This window comes from Oreochromis aureus, linkage group 16, assembly GCF_013358895.1.
Source record: "Oreochromis aureus strain Israel breed Guangdong linkage group 16, ZZ_aureus, whole genome shotgun sequence".
Taxonomy (NCBI): domain Eukaryota; kingdom Metazoa; phylum Chordata; class Actinopteri; order Cichliformes; family Cichlidae; genus Oreochromis; species Oreochromis aureus.
The window spans coordinates 18,625,862-18,642,369 of record NC_052957.1 but is presented as its reverse complement, the minus strand read 5'-3'; the positions used below and the strand labels follow the sequence as shown (position 1 = coordinate 18,642,369).

The 16,508-nt window shown below is 44.1% G+C and overlaps 1 protein-coding gene across 3 annotated transcripts in view; it reads right to left on the bottom strand.

Moving 5' to 3' along the window:
• The window catches only part of igsf3 (immunoglobulin superfamily, member 3), a 79,017-nt gene that overhangs the window by 12,343 nt on the left and 50,166 nt on the right, over positions 1 to 16,508 (bottom strand). For all 3 annotated transcript variants that reach the window (XM_031738620.2, XM_039600306.1, XM_039600307.1), the window contains 3 exons: positions 15,712 to 16,098; positions 9,201 to 9,608; positions 6,277 to 6,702 (listed from right to left, as the gene is read on the bottom strand). In XM_031738620.2, coding sequence (XP_031594480.1) covers positions 6,277 to 6,702; positions 9,201 to 9,608; positions 15,712 to 16,098 — 1,221 coding nt within the window. The remainder of the gene's footprint in view (positions 1 to 6,276; positions 6,703 to 9,200; positions 9,609 to 15,711; positions 16,099 to 16,508) is intronic.

Sequence of the window (16,508 nt, the reverse complement as noted above, 5' to 3'; positions counted from 1 at the left end):
ATGAAGTGTGAACGCCAGAGGTGCTGCTGGGTCTCTGCCTAAGACTTTGGCTTCTTTTTTTTTTAAAATAGTCTAATGATTACTTAATGACCACTGAGCTGACAAGCTTTCTACTAGGCCACAATATAATGCCTCCACTTTAAAGGGAGAAAAAGTGGGCAAGAGACAGGGAGAAAGAGCCACACGCAAGAGGAGTGAATAAAAGCAAAAAAGGGCGAACACGGAGAGGGATGAGATTTTTTTTCTTAAAGAAGACAGGATGAGAGAAAAATGGAAAAGTTAAGGGATAAATCATCAGCTGAACAGATATTCACAAGACAAGTGAAAGTGAGGGTGCAGAGGGAGGAAGAGAGCCTGGAAAAGATGAGAGAGATGTAAAAGACAGAAAGTGAGAACATGCTCCTGGGGGGATTTTGGAAAGCAGCAGGCAGCCTCTCCAGCTCCACTCCAGAGGACTTATAGTCTTAATGGCTGCCTGCTCCGCCTTTAGCATTAGCCTTAGCACAGCCTGGGGCTTATCCACAGCCAGGACACCAAGCATGTCAGGACTGAAGGCTTTAGACACACCCCAATCCCCTGCAGGACAGCACGCTTCGGCCTGATGCTACTTGCCAACCCCTGCCACTTTACACACACACAACATAAAACGCTGCAAATGCCAGCTTGTCTGGACCTCTGTCAGTGGGGGCATAGATAAGAGTGTCAGAAACAACGAGGGAAAGGCTTCACCCGACTGACAATTGGCTTCTCTTCTGAACCAGGAGGCTAATGTCTATGCTAACGACCATGATATATCTATGATCCCATTGTGTCAAAGGGATATTACCACTTCTCAATTCTACTCCACAACTCCCCCTGAATAATTTCATTAAGACTGGGCCTATTATAGGGATATCTGCACATAAGGACAGCCTTGAACACATCCACATACAGGGCACACAAACCCATGTAATCTATATTCATTGCTAGTTGTAAAACACAATGTCAAACCAAATTCATTTCCTACTTCCTGCCTGCCTGTCTGAAAGACTGACTGTTGTAAGCAGGCTGGACAGCAGGAACAGGATGCGCAAGAGGTGTGCATCCTCTTGGGGTCAGGGCAACGTTCGGGACATTAATGACCCAGAAAAACTTTGCACAAAGGGGAGAGCACAAGATGTATCAGACTGAGCCATGTGTCTTCATGCTTGCCTGTGTGTGTGTTTGAAAGGGGTCTGCCGATGAGCATAAAACACATTATGCACATTAAACCACAGAACAGTGGTCATTCTGTTAGTGCAGGATGGAGGAGGGCGAGAGCGGGTGTGTATTCAGGAGGCAGCACTGCAGGGCCGTTTTCTGCTCGCTCCTACTATTAGCTGCTGATTTACATGGGGAGCAGCAGCACTGTATCTAGCTCTGAGTTACGACTTCAATTACAGCAGCAGCAGGACACACACACACACACACACACACACACATATACACACACGGGTGCTTATGAGAGATGGAGAGACACAACACAGAGAATCTCATTGTGTCGGCAGATAGGGCCGAACAAGGAAATGAGCCCGAGATTGGATTGGGTTTGACAGAAAAATGTGCCGTTGTGAGTGCACGAGAGAGAACGTGACGATTCGCTCGCGTGAGAAAGAAGAAGACGCGATCGGAGGGAACCTGACCTTGAATGTCTGAAACAGACGTGATTAATCAAAAAACCTTTTTGCGAAATTATTTTCCGTTTCACCACACCCCTCAAAGTCTCTTAATTTATCACACATCACGACCTTGCGCGTTTATGCGCGTGTGTGCAGACAAACGGCCCATGACTGCACGTTGAACATTTGCATATGCAAAGAACACATTTTGCGTAGAGGAGGCAGGTGATGTGTTGCAGAAATGGATGCAGCAGCCCCGTACGCAGAGTTCTGCCTCAGGTGAGCTTGTGGCAATCCCAAACTACATCCATCGCAGGCCAACAAAAAAAGAAAAAAAAGAAAGGGACACAAAAAAGATTTACAACCCTGTCACCAGCAATGACACTGTGGTAAAGCCTCTATTGTGCACAAACAAGCAGAGCTTCCATATCCTTATTATACAGGAAATACTAACAATGGTGAAGAAGCTATCTGAAGAATTATGAGGAGGAGGGAAGAAGGGAATTATAAAATATTGAAAATCACAAGACTGAGACAGAAGCTGGGGGCGTTTGCAGGGAAACATGCAGCTAAGTGAGAGTAAAGGGGAAAGAAGACATTAGATACTTATGGGAAGAGTGAGAACACAATATAGAAAGAAAAGGAAGACATGAGGGTGACAGGCCAGGCCCTAAGACAGACAGCTCCCATCTATTCCCTGATGCGCAGCATACTCCAGTCACTGCAGTGAAGGCAGCATTATCAATAAAAGCCTGGGAGGCAACTACTTCAGTGGCATGAAAGGAGAGCGCACGCGGCATCTCCAACTGCTGGCCCACAAGGCGGGACATGACGGTATGAGGAATATATTCTCTAACTCAAAGCGCAACCACAAGGGAGCAAAACAAAAGAGGAGGCTAGGAACAAGCAAAAATAAAAAAGGAATCCATTCCTGCACTGCGATGTTTGATCATGTGAGCGAAAGGTAGCCAGGGAAACGCATGTGTGGGAGATTAGATGAGGAGAAACTCTAAGTGGGACACCCCACCCCATCATCACCATCATCATTCTAACTCAGCCAATAACCAGGCGGCCTTAATATCCCGCTCCTCATACCAGACACACACGCACGCATAAAAGTGCACACGCACACACTACAGTGATGAGAAAAATGTATTGATCTCCCCAAATTATCATTAATCTAAATTCTCGTTCCATTAGGGAAGATTCAGCATAATTAGTTTTGTGTTTTTTGCGTACGAGAGTGTGTGTGTGTGTGTAGTCTGCGTTATGAGTAGATGATATTAGATTGTGTTAGAGAGACTGAGGCTTCCCCGGTGATCTGCCATGCTGAACATGTGTTTGCCATTATTGCGTTTCAGAAAGATACAAAGAGAAAACTCAATCAGGTGAAATCTAATATTACTACCACTGTACGTGAAGCTGTATAGCCACGGCGTGTTTATGTTATTTCCGTTTGTTGGCGACTATACTCTGCTGTGGGGGCTAATACGGAATCATGTTCCATCATAAGATAATTACACTTTTGCTCAGGGAGACAACCCCCCTCCAAATGTGTGTACACGCGCACACATACACACTGTGCTCTTGTATAGGATGATGATGGTTGTGCTCCTATGTGAGCAATGGTTTTCTCCATGTAGGTGGTGGATAATTCAAGCCAAACTGCTGCACAGAGTTGCCTCTCACAATGAACATATTAACTGCATGTGTGTGCAGAGATGGTGGTGAACTTGTCTGATATGACCCATGGGACAGGCATCGTACTGTTAATGAAATCTGGAAAATGAAGTAGGCCTGGACTGGGCTACAGGCACCCCACTAGTTTGACGGTGTATGACGCTGACCAGCCTACTCCTTCTCAGAGGGTTTGCTCCGGCTTTCATCGACTTCCAGCATTTTTATTTTCTTCTGTTGATCAAGGGCAAACAAGTTTTAAGTCCCTGCTTTTGAAGTTCAGCAGTATTTTAATGAAGAGTGCCATTTCACATATACAAACCTCCCTATGCTTGGCACACACGTACCTTTCTTCTGAATTAAAGATAGCGGTATAATAGACCATCAGAAAGCTGAGAGAAGCTGTTTCTCTGTTGGGTGATTCTTTATACATTGGTAAGCCACTAAAAAAAAATTATATATTATTATTTATTATTATTTGAATGTAGTGGTACATCAAAGTAGGTCAAAGGTCAAAGTAGCCAGATTTCAAGGTTTCTTAACAAGTTGATCAGTGTTAATGAACAACCTGTCAGGTATTAAATCTTGTGGATGTTTCACATGAAAGCTTTCACAAGCTGACCATAAGGTGTGCGGCATGCCCATATGCAGTATGTATGTGCGCTGCCAAAGCAGCTCATACATATTGAAAAAGTACCTCTGGAAGCATGGTTTAAAGTCTTTCAATTATGTATCTGGTCAGATGCTGTGTTTGCTCACACCTCATTACACACACTCTCCTTTATCCCACTTCTGTGGGAGAGGAACAGTAAATGCCAGCCGCTCATTTAGCCAGGAGTGGTTAACATTTAGGAAAACAGTGAGGAAAAACAGATGGTGAGGAGAGGCGTGAGGCAGAAAGAGACGTCCTACATTTTGACAAATGAATCATCGGCCTAAATGCAGGTCTGACAACACAACCGAAAAAAGAAATGTAGAAGAAGAAGATAGAAAACCCCATAAGAGGCAGTGGACATGAACACGGTATGACCATGACTGAAATAAGCTTTGGCAACCAATGAGATAAAGGAAATCAGTCGCTCGTCCTCCCTTGTGTGACAGTGCCCTCATGCACAGAATGACTGCATCGTTACGGTTACTGATTGGATTGAAGTCGGCAACTGATCACATCGTCATGGTAACTAATGGCATTACCAAGCTAACTGATCACTTTGTCTTAGAGACAGACACCGCTGGAAAAGAGAGTGGAAGGAGGAGACCCTTGATTGCTATGAAATGTCTGTCTCTGTGTGTTTGTGTCCTTCTACATTTTTCTGGTTATGGATAAACAAAGTAAACTGCACACGGGCGGGAGGTAAATGAGCATTCAGGATGATAAGTCGATTTCCAAATAACTTTTGAAGGGGCTGGAGATTCTGCGCGTTCTGCATGAGCGGTTAAGGTCAGAGCAGAATCAGTCATGCAAGTAAAGCACCATCTCTGCACTGTGGTGTTTCTGTAGGTCTGTTTAATATGTGTTTGCATTATGTATTGCTGCATTGTAGATAATAAAACGGAACTCTTATTGCTTGTATTTCTTTCTTACATGTTTTAGTCCCATCTGCACTCATCTGGAGGTGCATGCGTGGGTTACACTGAGGACTGCAGCGGGAGAGACATTAAGTCTGAGTTGAGTTTGAGAACAGGAAGAGAGGTGATGTTCAGCTGGGTCATCTTGACCTTGGATCAAGTATGAAAGCTGAGTCAGTGTATTGTGCTGACTGACAAGAACATGTGCTGATGAAAATATGATTTTGCTGAAATTCTACTGGATGTGGGACACTTGGTCAAAACAACCAAACTGACTTTCACCATAAGATGCTTCGCTAAAGAAAGTTTCATCTGTTGCAGTATGACTTTCTGCAACAGCAGCACGGAATGAAAGACTATTCATACTATACATGCGACGACATTCATCTGGCCCACTTGAAAAGTGCTGTTGATCATCACAAAGTGCCTCTGAACTCAATACAGCATCTCACTTATCCCCACCTGAACAGGTGCCTGCAGGCACGCATTGTTCACGGTCACATATAGAACACTGCAGACCAAATCTTTGTATTTCACTTCAATGATTGCTGATATTATTTCAACACGTTGAAAGCCTACTTGTCATCCCACCCACACATCTCGCTGACATTCTTCCTGCTAAATCCAACAAATCTGATCTCCTGTTGTACAGCAGGTGCAACAACGCTTAGTTGGACTGCTTTAAATCCTATGAAAATAGTGGGTTATTTTATCAGCAGGATGAGCTTTTTTACGGAGGTAAATTCACCTGAATAAATGAAGTATCATACTGTTAAGGTACACCAGACTGGGCTAAATTGGGCCAAAGCGGGTTTGTGCTTCTTTGTGGGGTTTTTTGTTGGCATTCGCCCACTAATTGGGCTGTGTCTGAATGGGTTCTGTGCATGCATGTGAGTGCGCCTGTGAAGCACAGAAGGCCAATGAGGGCGGTGTAGACAGTTTAATGCCTCCGCTGAGGAAAAGGGTTCAAGGACAGATCGCTCACTCCCTTTATCACACTTTCTCTCTCGCTCTGTCTCTGTCCTTTGCTACTTTCTCTCCTCCCTCCTTCACTCAGTTTTCCCTTCCTGTGGGATATTTAGCAATCCATTCACTGCGCTCCATTAGGAGGCTCCACCCTGCCCTGCATAGTCAGTCATACACACACACACACACACAAGGACATCCATAGAAACTCCAATTAGTGGCTAAACCACAGACTAAGAGCAATTAGAGCAGGTAGAAATCCTCTAAGCTCTGGTGCCTTCACCCTATTTGAAAGTGTATAAGTCTGTGTGTGTCTGTATGTGTGTGACTGTATGTCTGAATCTGTGTTTATCCCCGTTTGTGTGCTGGTCTGTGTCCATTCCAATTAGGTGTGTGTCAACCTGGCAACACAGCCTTGCAGCTTTACCTGGCTGTAGGACACTGATGCCAAGTGGGTTGGAAGTGCGATTGGCCACTCTGCTCCAGCTGTTGTCGTAGTTCCTCCTCCACAGGACTGTAGTGCAACGATATTTGCCCGCCTCACGGCGCCCGGCCCGGGTCACAGACAGCCAGAAATTGGTGTGGGAGTGGGAGCGGTCCACGGTGGTGCGGGTGCCCAATCCCAGCAGTTGCTCCCCCCACTGCAGCGTGCCTTCGCGCGTGAAAGTCACCAGTTCTTTGAACTCTCCCTCAGCCTCGCCATCGATTTCTGTTCCAGCTGGCTTAAAGTGCCAGGTGACGGAAGTGGGGACGCGTGGGTTATGGCGGGGCTTGACCAGGCACAGGAGATCGAAGGAGTCTCCGAAGGTTATGGATGGTGTCCGCGATGAGGCCGACACCGAGAAGGAGGACTCTAGATGATGGACGGAGAGGGGAAAGAAGGTTAGGCTGGCACACAGTCAAATGGGCTTTTTATTTGACTAATGATAAATCTTTACATAATAAAGTTTAAAAAGTAATCACATTCTGGAAAGAGTTTTTTTTTTTCATCATAGGTACCAGGAGGAAGAAAGTCCACTGCTGAAAAAGACCATATTTATCTAAGAGTTCACAGGTAAAGCATTTCTCAGTCTCCAAGTATTCTCCAGCATCATTACGGGGCAGGTGTCAAAAGACAGCTGTGTGTGTGCGTGAGTGTGAATTTGTGTGCTTGACTGTGAGAGAGCGCCTCAAAATTAACGGTGATGCAACAAAGAAAACCCAGGGGAGAGATTTCCTCTAAGCGCCGATGTTCGATCTACGCTCAACTGCTTGCCAAGTCTAAACTATCCTCATTAAGCTAAAAACAATCTCCCAACTCCTTATATTACTGCCAACAGACACCTACACTGGAAAACAAGAGTGATCAGAGAGGGAGAGAGAAAAGAGATAGACTGGGTGAAACAAACAAATAATAATAATAATAAAAAAACAATCCCTTTTCTCTCTGGTCCCGCTGCACCTATTTCAGGGCTCTCATTGAATGTGACTGATTGCACTTGAAAATGAGAAAGATGGCCACACACAGATACAACACCAACAACAACTAAAAAAGAATGAAAACGTGAGGTGGAATGAAGACATGTTGATGAAGTTTGACTTTTGCCAGATCGGATAATTCGTTTCCTTGAGACTTTGCGCATTCTCCATTATGTTCTTGTCGACAGCATCGTTGCTTTCTCTCCGTCCCTCACCCTCTCTTGTCCTCTGACAGTCATCATCCTCAGCGTCCTTCAGGATGTAATCAATGGCTTTCTGTCCAGACTTGGCTACAGCTGGGACAGCCGCCTGGGGCCATAATTCTCTAACAGACAATAACTCTCCCCTCTCACTCCATCTCTCATCGCCTGGCAACCCTCTTCCATTTTCCCCTCACAGTCTGTCTGCCTCAGTGACAGAAAAGAGGATTTCACGCTGATCCATTTTTTCCCCATACAACTCTCTGTTTTTGTGTGAATAAACATTGTGTTTCTTTCCATTACCGTACAAAGTGTGTTTGATTGTTTGGAGCACCGTGTGTGTGAATATCTACCCTCCACTGTCGTTTGTGTCTGCTTATGTGGGCCACCTGAAACACCATAAGGGCCCCTAAGGCCAGTCAGCTGGAAATAAGGTCTCTACCGAGAACCTTTGTCTTCACTGTGGCAACAGATACACAAAAGTCCCAGAGGACATCCACTTGCTATTCTCAGTGGGTCTTGTCAGGAAGCAAAGGGAATTGTGAATAAGGATGATATAGAATACGGTATGGTCACAGTGGCCGCACGAAATTTCACCGACCACACTGTCAGTCACTGTTTTTACAAGCAGTAATCAATCCTGTGTTTGTTGTTGTCAGAGGCTTGGTGGGACAAACCCTGCGAGTTTTGAATGTCCAGTATACATGTCCAATGGTATATCCCTTGTCTTAATTGGAAAATGCTACTATTGGCCTAATTCAAGCTCAGGAATGGAAGCGTAAGGTTTTCGTTTTCTTTTAATAATATATTTTAAAAAAAGAATAATGCTTAATTAAATCAAATGCTCCATTCACATGGTAGGTTTAGGTCCAATAAACATGCTTTTGGAAGCTAAAGTGAGGAAAAACACAGGCCAAAACAAATCAGACATAACACACGTATTGACCGTCACGCTATCATGCCCATTTAGAAAGCCTCTTAATCAGCAAGCATGGAGGAGAAGAGGGTTGTCGAGAAGTGTAACTGAAGAAAGATGAGAATCTTTGGACTTCCTTTTCCTGGATTTGCATAATATGTCCCTTGTTCCTCAAACAAATGTTTCTGTTGTTGCCCAAACTTAACAAATGGCCACTTAAAAACTGACATCTCCTCTCTGCAGCACCACTGTCTGCTGCTGCAAGGAGCTAATCCGTTAGTTGTGTGTCTATGCGTGTGTGCGTGCTGCACCCGGTGCTCCTGCCCTGCCAGCGCCTCACTGCTCTGCTCCAGTGGCTTCCTCCGCCTGTACTGAGGATGTTCAGCTTAAGTCAGCAATGACAGAGGAGACCCACAGACTGTGAAACACATTTCCACTGCATTTCCATTCTAATAATTCTGGCTAATCCAAGTGTGTGTGTGTGCGTGTGGGTCTATCATGGGTGTCATGGAAGCACTGCTCTTGACATGAGGCAGGTGGTGTGAGTGTGTGTGTCATAATAGCTCTAGCCCCTAAGCAGTGCATGAATAAAACATGCTTTATTCTACCATGTGGCCTCCTGTTTTTCCTGAGCCATTTGTCAGTCTTTAGCAAATCACAAACCATATGCGTCCCTTTGATTCTGTGTACAGACATGCTGGAATTGTCAGGGCATTTACTTGCCTCACTGACTTGAAGATATTAGAATACAGATCAGATTGGGATGACATTGCTCACCGACAGTTGTGACATTGACCATCTTGGTGTCGGATCTTTCTTCACTCTTCTCCCAGTTTAGCTCAGGTTCAGAGCCGGTGTGAAGCCACTCAGTGGCTGAGCAGCGGTACAGGCCCCTGTCCCCGGGTAAGGCGTTGTGGATGGAAAGAGAGAATGTGTCAGCTCGAACCTTCTCCACGCGTATCTCCCCATAACTGGCACGCTCTCTGTAGCTGGGGCTATGCCATATTGTGCCATCCCGATCAATGGACGCCACTTCCTTGGTCAGTGAAGCTGTTTTGCTGTCTGTCCACTGCCAGACAACAGACACGGGGCCCGTGGTAGCGTGGACTGTGCAGGTCAGCTGGATCACGTCACCCTCTAGGACCACTGAGGAGTTACTGGACAAGAACACTGTGATGTTGCTCTCTGAGAGGGAAGAGAAAATACAGAGATAGACAGTGAGTTGATTGTGATGCAGAAAGAAAGCTGACTGAGAAAATATCCACACGCCCATTTACATAAATAATAATACTAATAAGCTGGAGGGGGTGGCTGGGGAGAAGGAGGTCTGCACTTCTCTGCCTGGGATGCTGCCCCTGTGACCCGCCCCCTATAAGCAAAATAAAATGGATGCGATGGATGGATTACTAAATTCAGAATTTTGCAAAAGTCTATTCAGCATCGCTTGCAGTGTTTTTCAATAAGTTCATGTCTTAACAGACTTAAAATCTGACATCTTCAGGTCTCTCCACGGGTAAACTGTGGTTTTTTTAAACTGTGGGCTGTCACAGGGCCGCTCTGACGAAAGAGCTGCACTTTTGTCACATCAGACCAGAGAAAAGTTTTCTTCAGCCCTTTCATCAGAGTCTGTTTGTCATGTCAAATTCCAAGTGGGCTCTAATACATCGAGTCACAACATTTTAACTGCCTGCTTAATATTGTGTAGCTCCCCCACTGTGTTGCGAAAGGTGCTCCATATTGAGGCCATTAACGTTAAGGCTCAAAGTTTGTTCATCTTATTACAAAGCAGAATGTTATTCACTTCACTGATCAGTGGTACTGATGTTGTGGCTGATCAGCAGTCTTTAACTCATGAGTGGCCTTTAAACAACAAGGGCTGTCAAGGTCAGTCATAGAGGGGCTAGCTCCAAATCATGGTAAATATTTTATTGAAAAAACAGGCTTAAATTGACCCATGATTTTTTTTTTTAGAATTATTTATATTATGATGAATTATTCATACAGAAATACAAACTCTAACTCTCCTACAACATCTTAGAATTAAGAACACTTATATCTAACAAACAAACGAGAAAATGAGGAAAAAAAATGAAAGAATGTATCAGTGGAATTTATTTTTGATGTATTTTTCTCAATATGCACTTTTTTCTGAGTCAATTCCAGAAAAAATGTTTTCTCGTAGACTATTAAAACTGTTTTTTCCATGATGAAAGTCTAAAATTACTCAGATTTCATTAACACTAACAAACAAAACAACATTTTAATGATCAATCTGTTGAAAGATTTAAAAAAAGAAGCATATATATTTAACCACACTTTGCTGTGATGTAAAACAGCTTAAGCCAGATGCCTGGTCGTTGTTTTTCTCTTCAAACTGCAAGTTCAGTGTTTGGTTCAGGTTCTGTGCTGTGAAAATTTTCAGGATGGACTGAATGTGTGCACCAGTAAGGAGACTTCTGTGTGGTGTTCGTCTTTATCACAGAGGAAAGAAGCTAAATACAGTTAAGTGCTGCCAAACATGCAGAGCATTGGAGCAGCTTGTGTGTACTTGAGTGTGTGTGCGTGTGCTTAAAGGTGCTTTTTAACAGTCAACTGCAAATGGATTGCTGAGAAGTTCAAACTTGATTTTCTGGGCTCCAAAGTCAGAAAACTCGCTCTGAGAGCTCGGTTTTGTTTGCTCAGTTTCTCAACAAAAAGTGTAATGGGCAATGCAGCGGTACAGATCTGCTCCATCATCGATTGAAAGCAAGTGACTCGGGTCTCCTTGTAACATCTGCGTCTCCCACGGGGCCAGATTGACTTTAAAAGCTCTCACATGTTTCCTCGTCACATGGCCCTACCCCTGAAGCTGCCCCTACCACAGTGAACTGGTATTTCGCACCAAAATTCAAACTCACGCAGCCATTTTTCATCCAGGAGCTCTTTGGCATCTTCCCCTTTGCTTTCCATAAACTGAAAAGTCTCCTCAACTTGAAATATCTTTCCAGCACTTTCTCTTCATTTAACCATGACGCTTCTGTGTGATAGGGCATGCCTTCATGTCCAGACATCATCTCTTAAACCGTTGGTTCATATAATGATAAATGTTGGTGTTACTGGGCTAATTACATGTTCCACTTTCAGGGTTTTACCACACAACACTTACTGGTGTATAAGGCAGTGATAAACTGTGACTTCACCAGTGCGTCTTTCTCCCACACCCTGTCCACTAAGCCACTCTTTTCACCACATATCGCAGGCGGTCCATCTGTTGTCATTCCTTTGGCGTTCCCCCAAAGCAGCTTCATTTAAGTTACGCACTTCGATAACTGCTTCAAATATGTCTTTTCCCGTAGTTGTGCCATTGCATTGATTTAATTCCCAACAGTTCCCCTGGAGTCAGCTCGACGCGTGAAGATTGAGAGCTGGGCAGTATCAGCTGTGTCACAGGAAGGGAATTTGCTCTCCTTTTTCCATCAGCTGTTTTTGCAGATTGGTGGCAACCTCACATACACAATCGGTAACAGTATTCCTAGTATTTAAAAACGCTCGCTTTTTGTCTGGGATTGCACACTTTAACTATGCAGCGCTTCAAAAACTCTTCCTCGCTTCGTCACCGGGCGGATTTGGCCCTTGCTTCTGCCACAATAAAACTGGCTTTAACAGCAGCCTCTCTTTGAAATTTTGCTTCTGTGAACACAGTCTGCCATGACACCAAACTTCTTTTCATCTCTCCTGCCTTCTGAAGATTCTGCTGTTTGTCCAAATCCTCCTGTTTGTCCTGGTGTTTTGTTTCATAGTGTCATCTTATGCTATATTCTTCAATTATGGTCACATCGGCTCCGCACACAAGACAAAGAGGTTTACCCTTTGATGTTAGTGATCAGATACTCTGCCTCCCACTTCTCTTGAAAGCCACCGGGCCCTTTTGTTCTTTTTTTTGTTTTGTTTTGTTTTTAATTTGACTGGAAATGACTGGTTGATCATGAGGCTAACGAGTATATCAAATCAAGAGGTGTGAGGGGAAGCTGGCACTAGTTTCGATTGACATGCCAACGTGTCAGCCAGCTCGGTGTATACATACTTCTGCTTTGTAAAGCACTTTGTGAATTTTGTTCTTGAAAAGTGCTATATAAATAAACCTTACTTAAAAATCTTATCAGTTGGTAACTAAGACTGATACCAATACCGAGACTTATATTTGTAGATTTAAAAAAAAAACTGATTTTCCCAATATTTTTATTTTTAGAAAAGGGATGTTACTTGTAGTTTTAGACATTTAAATGCACAGAAAGCTGTTTGAAAGAGAAAATGATCAGAGCTGTGAAACTGAACTTAAAAAGTTGTGTAAATGATCAGTATTCATTCAGTTCTGGAAAAATATAATATAAATAAAATTAAATAGTTTTACTTTGCATTTGTGCGTGGATTGAACCACACATCTGTGAGTACTCAAAGCCTACACATAAATTACTGTGCACATTTGTAAATCTTTACACTTGTGGATCATAGCATATGCATTTGTACATCTTTTTAGGCGTACTTCTCTCCACAGGTTTTACTCCCATGCCAGAATTTTGCTACAATCTCTACACTTGTGTAAAGTAGAGGTTTTTCAGAACATTTTCATCTTTTTTCCACTAGTGCAGCGCTGGGTCCAAATCTGGAAACCAGTTCCATAGTAAAAAAAAAAAAGACTGGGGCTGGTCATTTTGTAGTGGGAATGTTTTTCCTTGTATGAAAATTGCTGTATAATTCATGTTTAGTTCCCAATCCTGATAAAATATTGGCTGCTTACAAAACACACATCAAGGCAGAGCTATGACTGCACCAGCACAGTCACTGTGCTCATAGAAATTAAATGATGGAAATTAATGATGTGTAAGTGTCGATTAGGGTTTAAATACACAAAAAGACCAAAAAAAGAGAGAAAGAAAGCGAGAAAAAAAGTAAAAGTGATCGGCTCTAGCTACTATATTTGATACAGATTTTAGGACACAGGAACTTATCCAAAATCTTAACTCCTTCTCAAACTGAATCCAAGAGATAGCTAGAATAACTCTTTCTGTGTCAAACAATTCAGAGAGCAGAGGTGGCCACGGGCAATAAATCAAATTGCTGAGCCTTTCCCTGGAGTGCAACACTGCAAAAGTGCTGTGTGCGTCTGTTTGCATGCTTATGAGTGTGTATGGAAGCATGTGTGTGAGGGTAAGATACTGCAGTTTTGTAACTGGCCCCAGGCACATCAGAGTGACAGCCACAGTAGACACACTGATAAGTTTTGTGTGTGTGTGTGGGTTGAGATTCTCTTCCTGAACCTTGTGAAGCTTGTTCACCAAGTCCTTAATACGCACAGGAAAGAAGGTTCAGATCACAGGGCTCAGTGGCACTTCAGAGGAGAAGGATAAAAGTCTTTACTGACTCTTCTGCTCTGTTTTTCTGCTTTATCTAGACTCACATCACTTCAGCATCCATCAAACATCACGGAGCTCTGGTTGACCCATAAGCTCTCCTCCCCTCTGCGGAGCTAGTGCGCTCTCTTGGGGGGGTGTGGCTTAAGAATTCTCACATTTTTTTTCCTCCTTCCCTTAGGCCAAGCTCTGCTGCTTCCCTCTCAGCTCACCGGCCCTCCTAATAAGCATGAGTCCTCTGTGAATATGAAATGAATTCAATTCTTATTTCTATCAGATTCACATTTGAAAAAAGCGAAAATGCTTCATCCTTTTCTTTTGTCTTTCATTCTTATGGCTTCATAGTTTTCTTACACAGCTAAGAATAGATTGTAACATGTAGATATATCTGCCTGCCTACTCTTAAAAATCTCTTGGTCTAGTCAACTTTCCTTTCCCTGTTATTTTATTTTTTTCCAAGTTTTTTACCCACCAGCTCCTTCTCCTTTGTGCTGAACAGAATGCACTTTTCTCTCCAATCCCAAAGAGCCCCAACTCTCTTTCCCCACCGTATCACCTGTCCCTTCCATCTTTATGATAGAGATTCAGTCTGGCAAGTGGGCTCTCCCTCCCTCTCTCATTGCAAAGGTAAACTCCATCCATCAACATTCATTTGTCATGAGTGTTTACCCCTGTTCTTCCTTCGCTGTAACCTCTGCCTGCCGCTGAATCATCAACTATAAACCCCTGTCGCAACCCATTAACAGCTCTCCCCCAATTCCACAAATTAAAGTGATGAAGCACATCTTAGAACTGTGTGTCTGTGCCTGAACGTAAGAGAAAGGAGGCATAAGGAAAGTCTGCGTATGACACACACGCTCCCCAAACACTACTGCTGTGTTTCATGAAAGTTCTCCACCAATAACCATGCCCATTATCTTGTGTAAACCCTATAAACATCCTTTATAGGGCATTAGGGTCTTTTGTTGGAAAAACAAACCTTCCATACAGAGATATTCCCAAGAGACTGCTGCAGGCTCTGGGCCATTGTTTTGGGGTGATTTAACAGGAGCTGCAGAGCGGTCAGAATAAGGTAGCATCGGCTGCTTGAGCAGAGATACTACTTTGTGGCCATTATGTTTTATTATGCTGGTATCAGTTGGCTGGCTCCATGCACTGTTCTAGTCCTCAGAGGCATGGTAGCACAGAGAGACAAGGGAAGGCAGCATATGACACAGATGCTATGAGTGTGTAGAAGAAAAACCACCAGAAGTGATTTGGGAACAAGGTTTTAAAGGTTTAACTGTATATTTGTATCAATCAGCTGCAAGGCTGACATCACCCCATTGGCTAGCCCTGCTTAACCCAGCTGAGGAGGTTTGCCCCAGCAGAACACATTAATTTAGCCTAGGGAGCCACTTAGAGGGCCCTGGAGAGCTAGATGCCATTCTCTGCTTCTTTTCTTTCTCCACACTTTCATTTCATGGCTGTTAGCTCAGCCTCCTTCACTCAGGACTCTTCTGCTCTCCATTATCCTACTATAGTGTTACCCACCCTCCCCATCTCCCCCACTAAGCCAAGGAAATGGGAAGGACCATAATGCTGCATTACCAATCCTTAGCAATCCACTCAAACAGAAAATACATCAGGAATAAGAGTAGCATTATCCCATTCCCTCTTACTCACAGCTAACAATAGAACCTCTGCAGCTATCCATTATAGCCACCCTTAGAAGGACAGGACACGGGGAGGTGGGGTGGGGTGGCAGAGAAACGCAGCAGAGGATCACAGCACGATATTACATGTGGACTAAGTGAAGATAAAACAGCCATTATCAAAATGTCATCATTCTTAGTGAACTTGACAACTAAGGACAGGACGGCCACACAACTGGCTTCAGTGAATAGATTATTACTCACTCAGTGCCTGGACTGTGATCTGGACATTGCGGGATCTCTTGCTGCGGTCGATGAAGTCACCCGTGGGCGTCTTCTCCCGCTCTGTTACGCGGCAGATATACTTCCCGGCATCTTCAGGGCGCAAATGCTGCAGCTTGAGCAGGTGCACGTTGACGCTCTCTTTGCGCACTGTCATTTGACCGGCGGCCTCCCGGGCGACATAATCGGGGCCCAGAGTAGGCACGGCACTGGGGCCCACCACGGCCACCGGTGAGCTGCTGAAGACCCATGACACCGAGAAGAAACGCTCGGGGACATTCTGTGCCTCAATGGTGCAGCGAAGCTCCAGCGGCTCACCGGCCGTGAAGGACCGTCGCTCCGTGCTCACCTGGATGCTGAAATCTCGGTCTGAACGAAAGGAAAACAAATGAAAACAACAAGGTTAAAGGCTAGTAAATGCACAGAGATTTCAATTAAAGCAGCTCGAAACCGAAGCGCACAGCGCTGCTTCATTTTCTTGGTAAGCTGAACATGCATTACCCAAGAGAAAGGGGTTAAGAAGACTGAGCAATGGGTGGTAGAGGTGGGGTTTGATGTATTCAGGAAAGCCATGGGGCAATAACATGGCATCAGCTCGTGCAGAGAAAAAGAATATAAATTAGAGATGGCTGAGGTCACTCGGTGGGATAGTGGCATAACAGACAGGCCTGCTCTCTCCTCTCTGGTTTTCACCTCTGCAATTAGGAAAAAAACCCACTTCTAATTAAAATTCTCGTTAGCTGTCTGAAACAGAGTCAGGCGCGCTTTTGGTTTCCTGC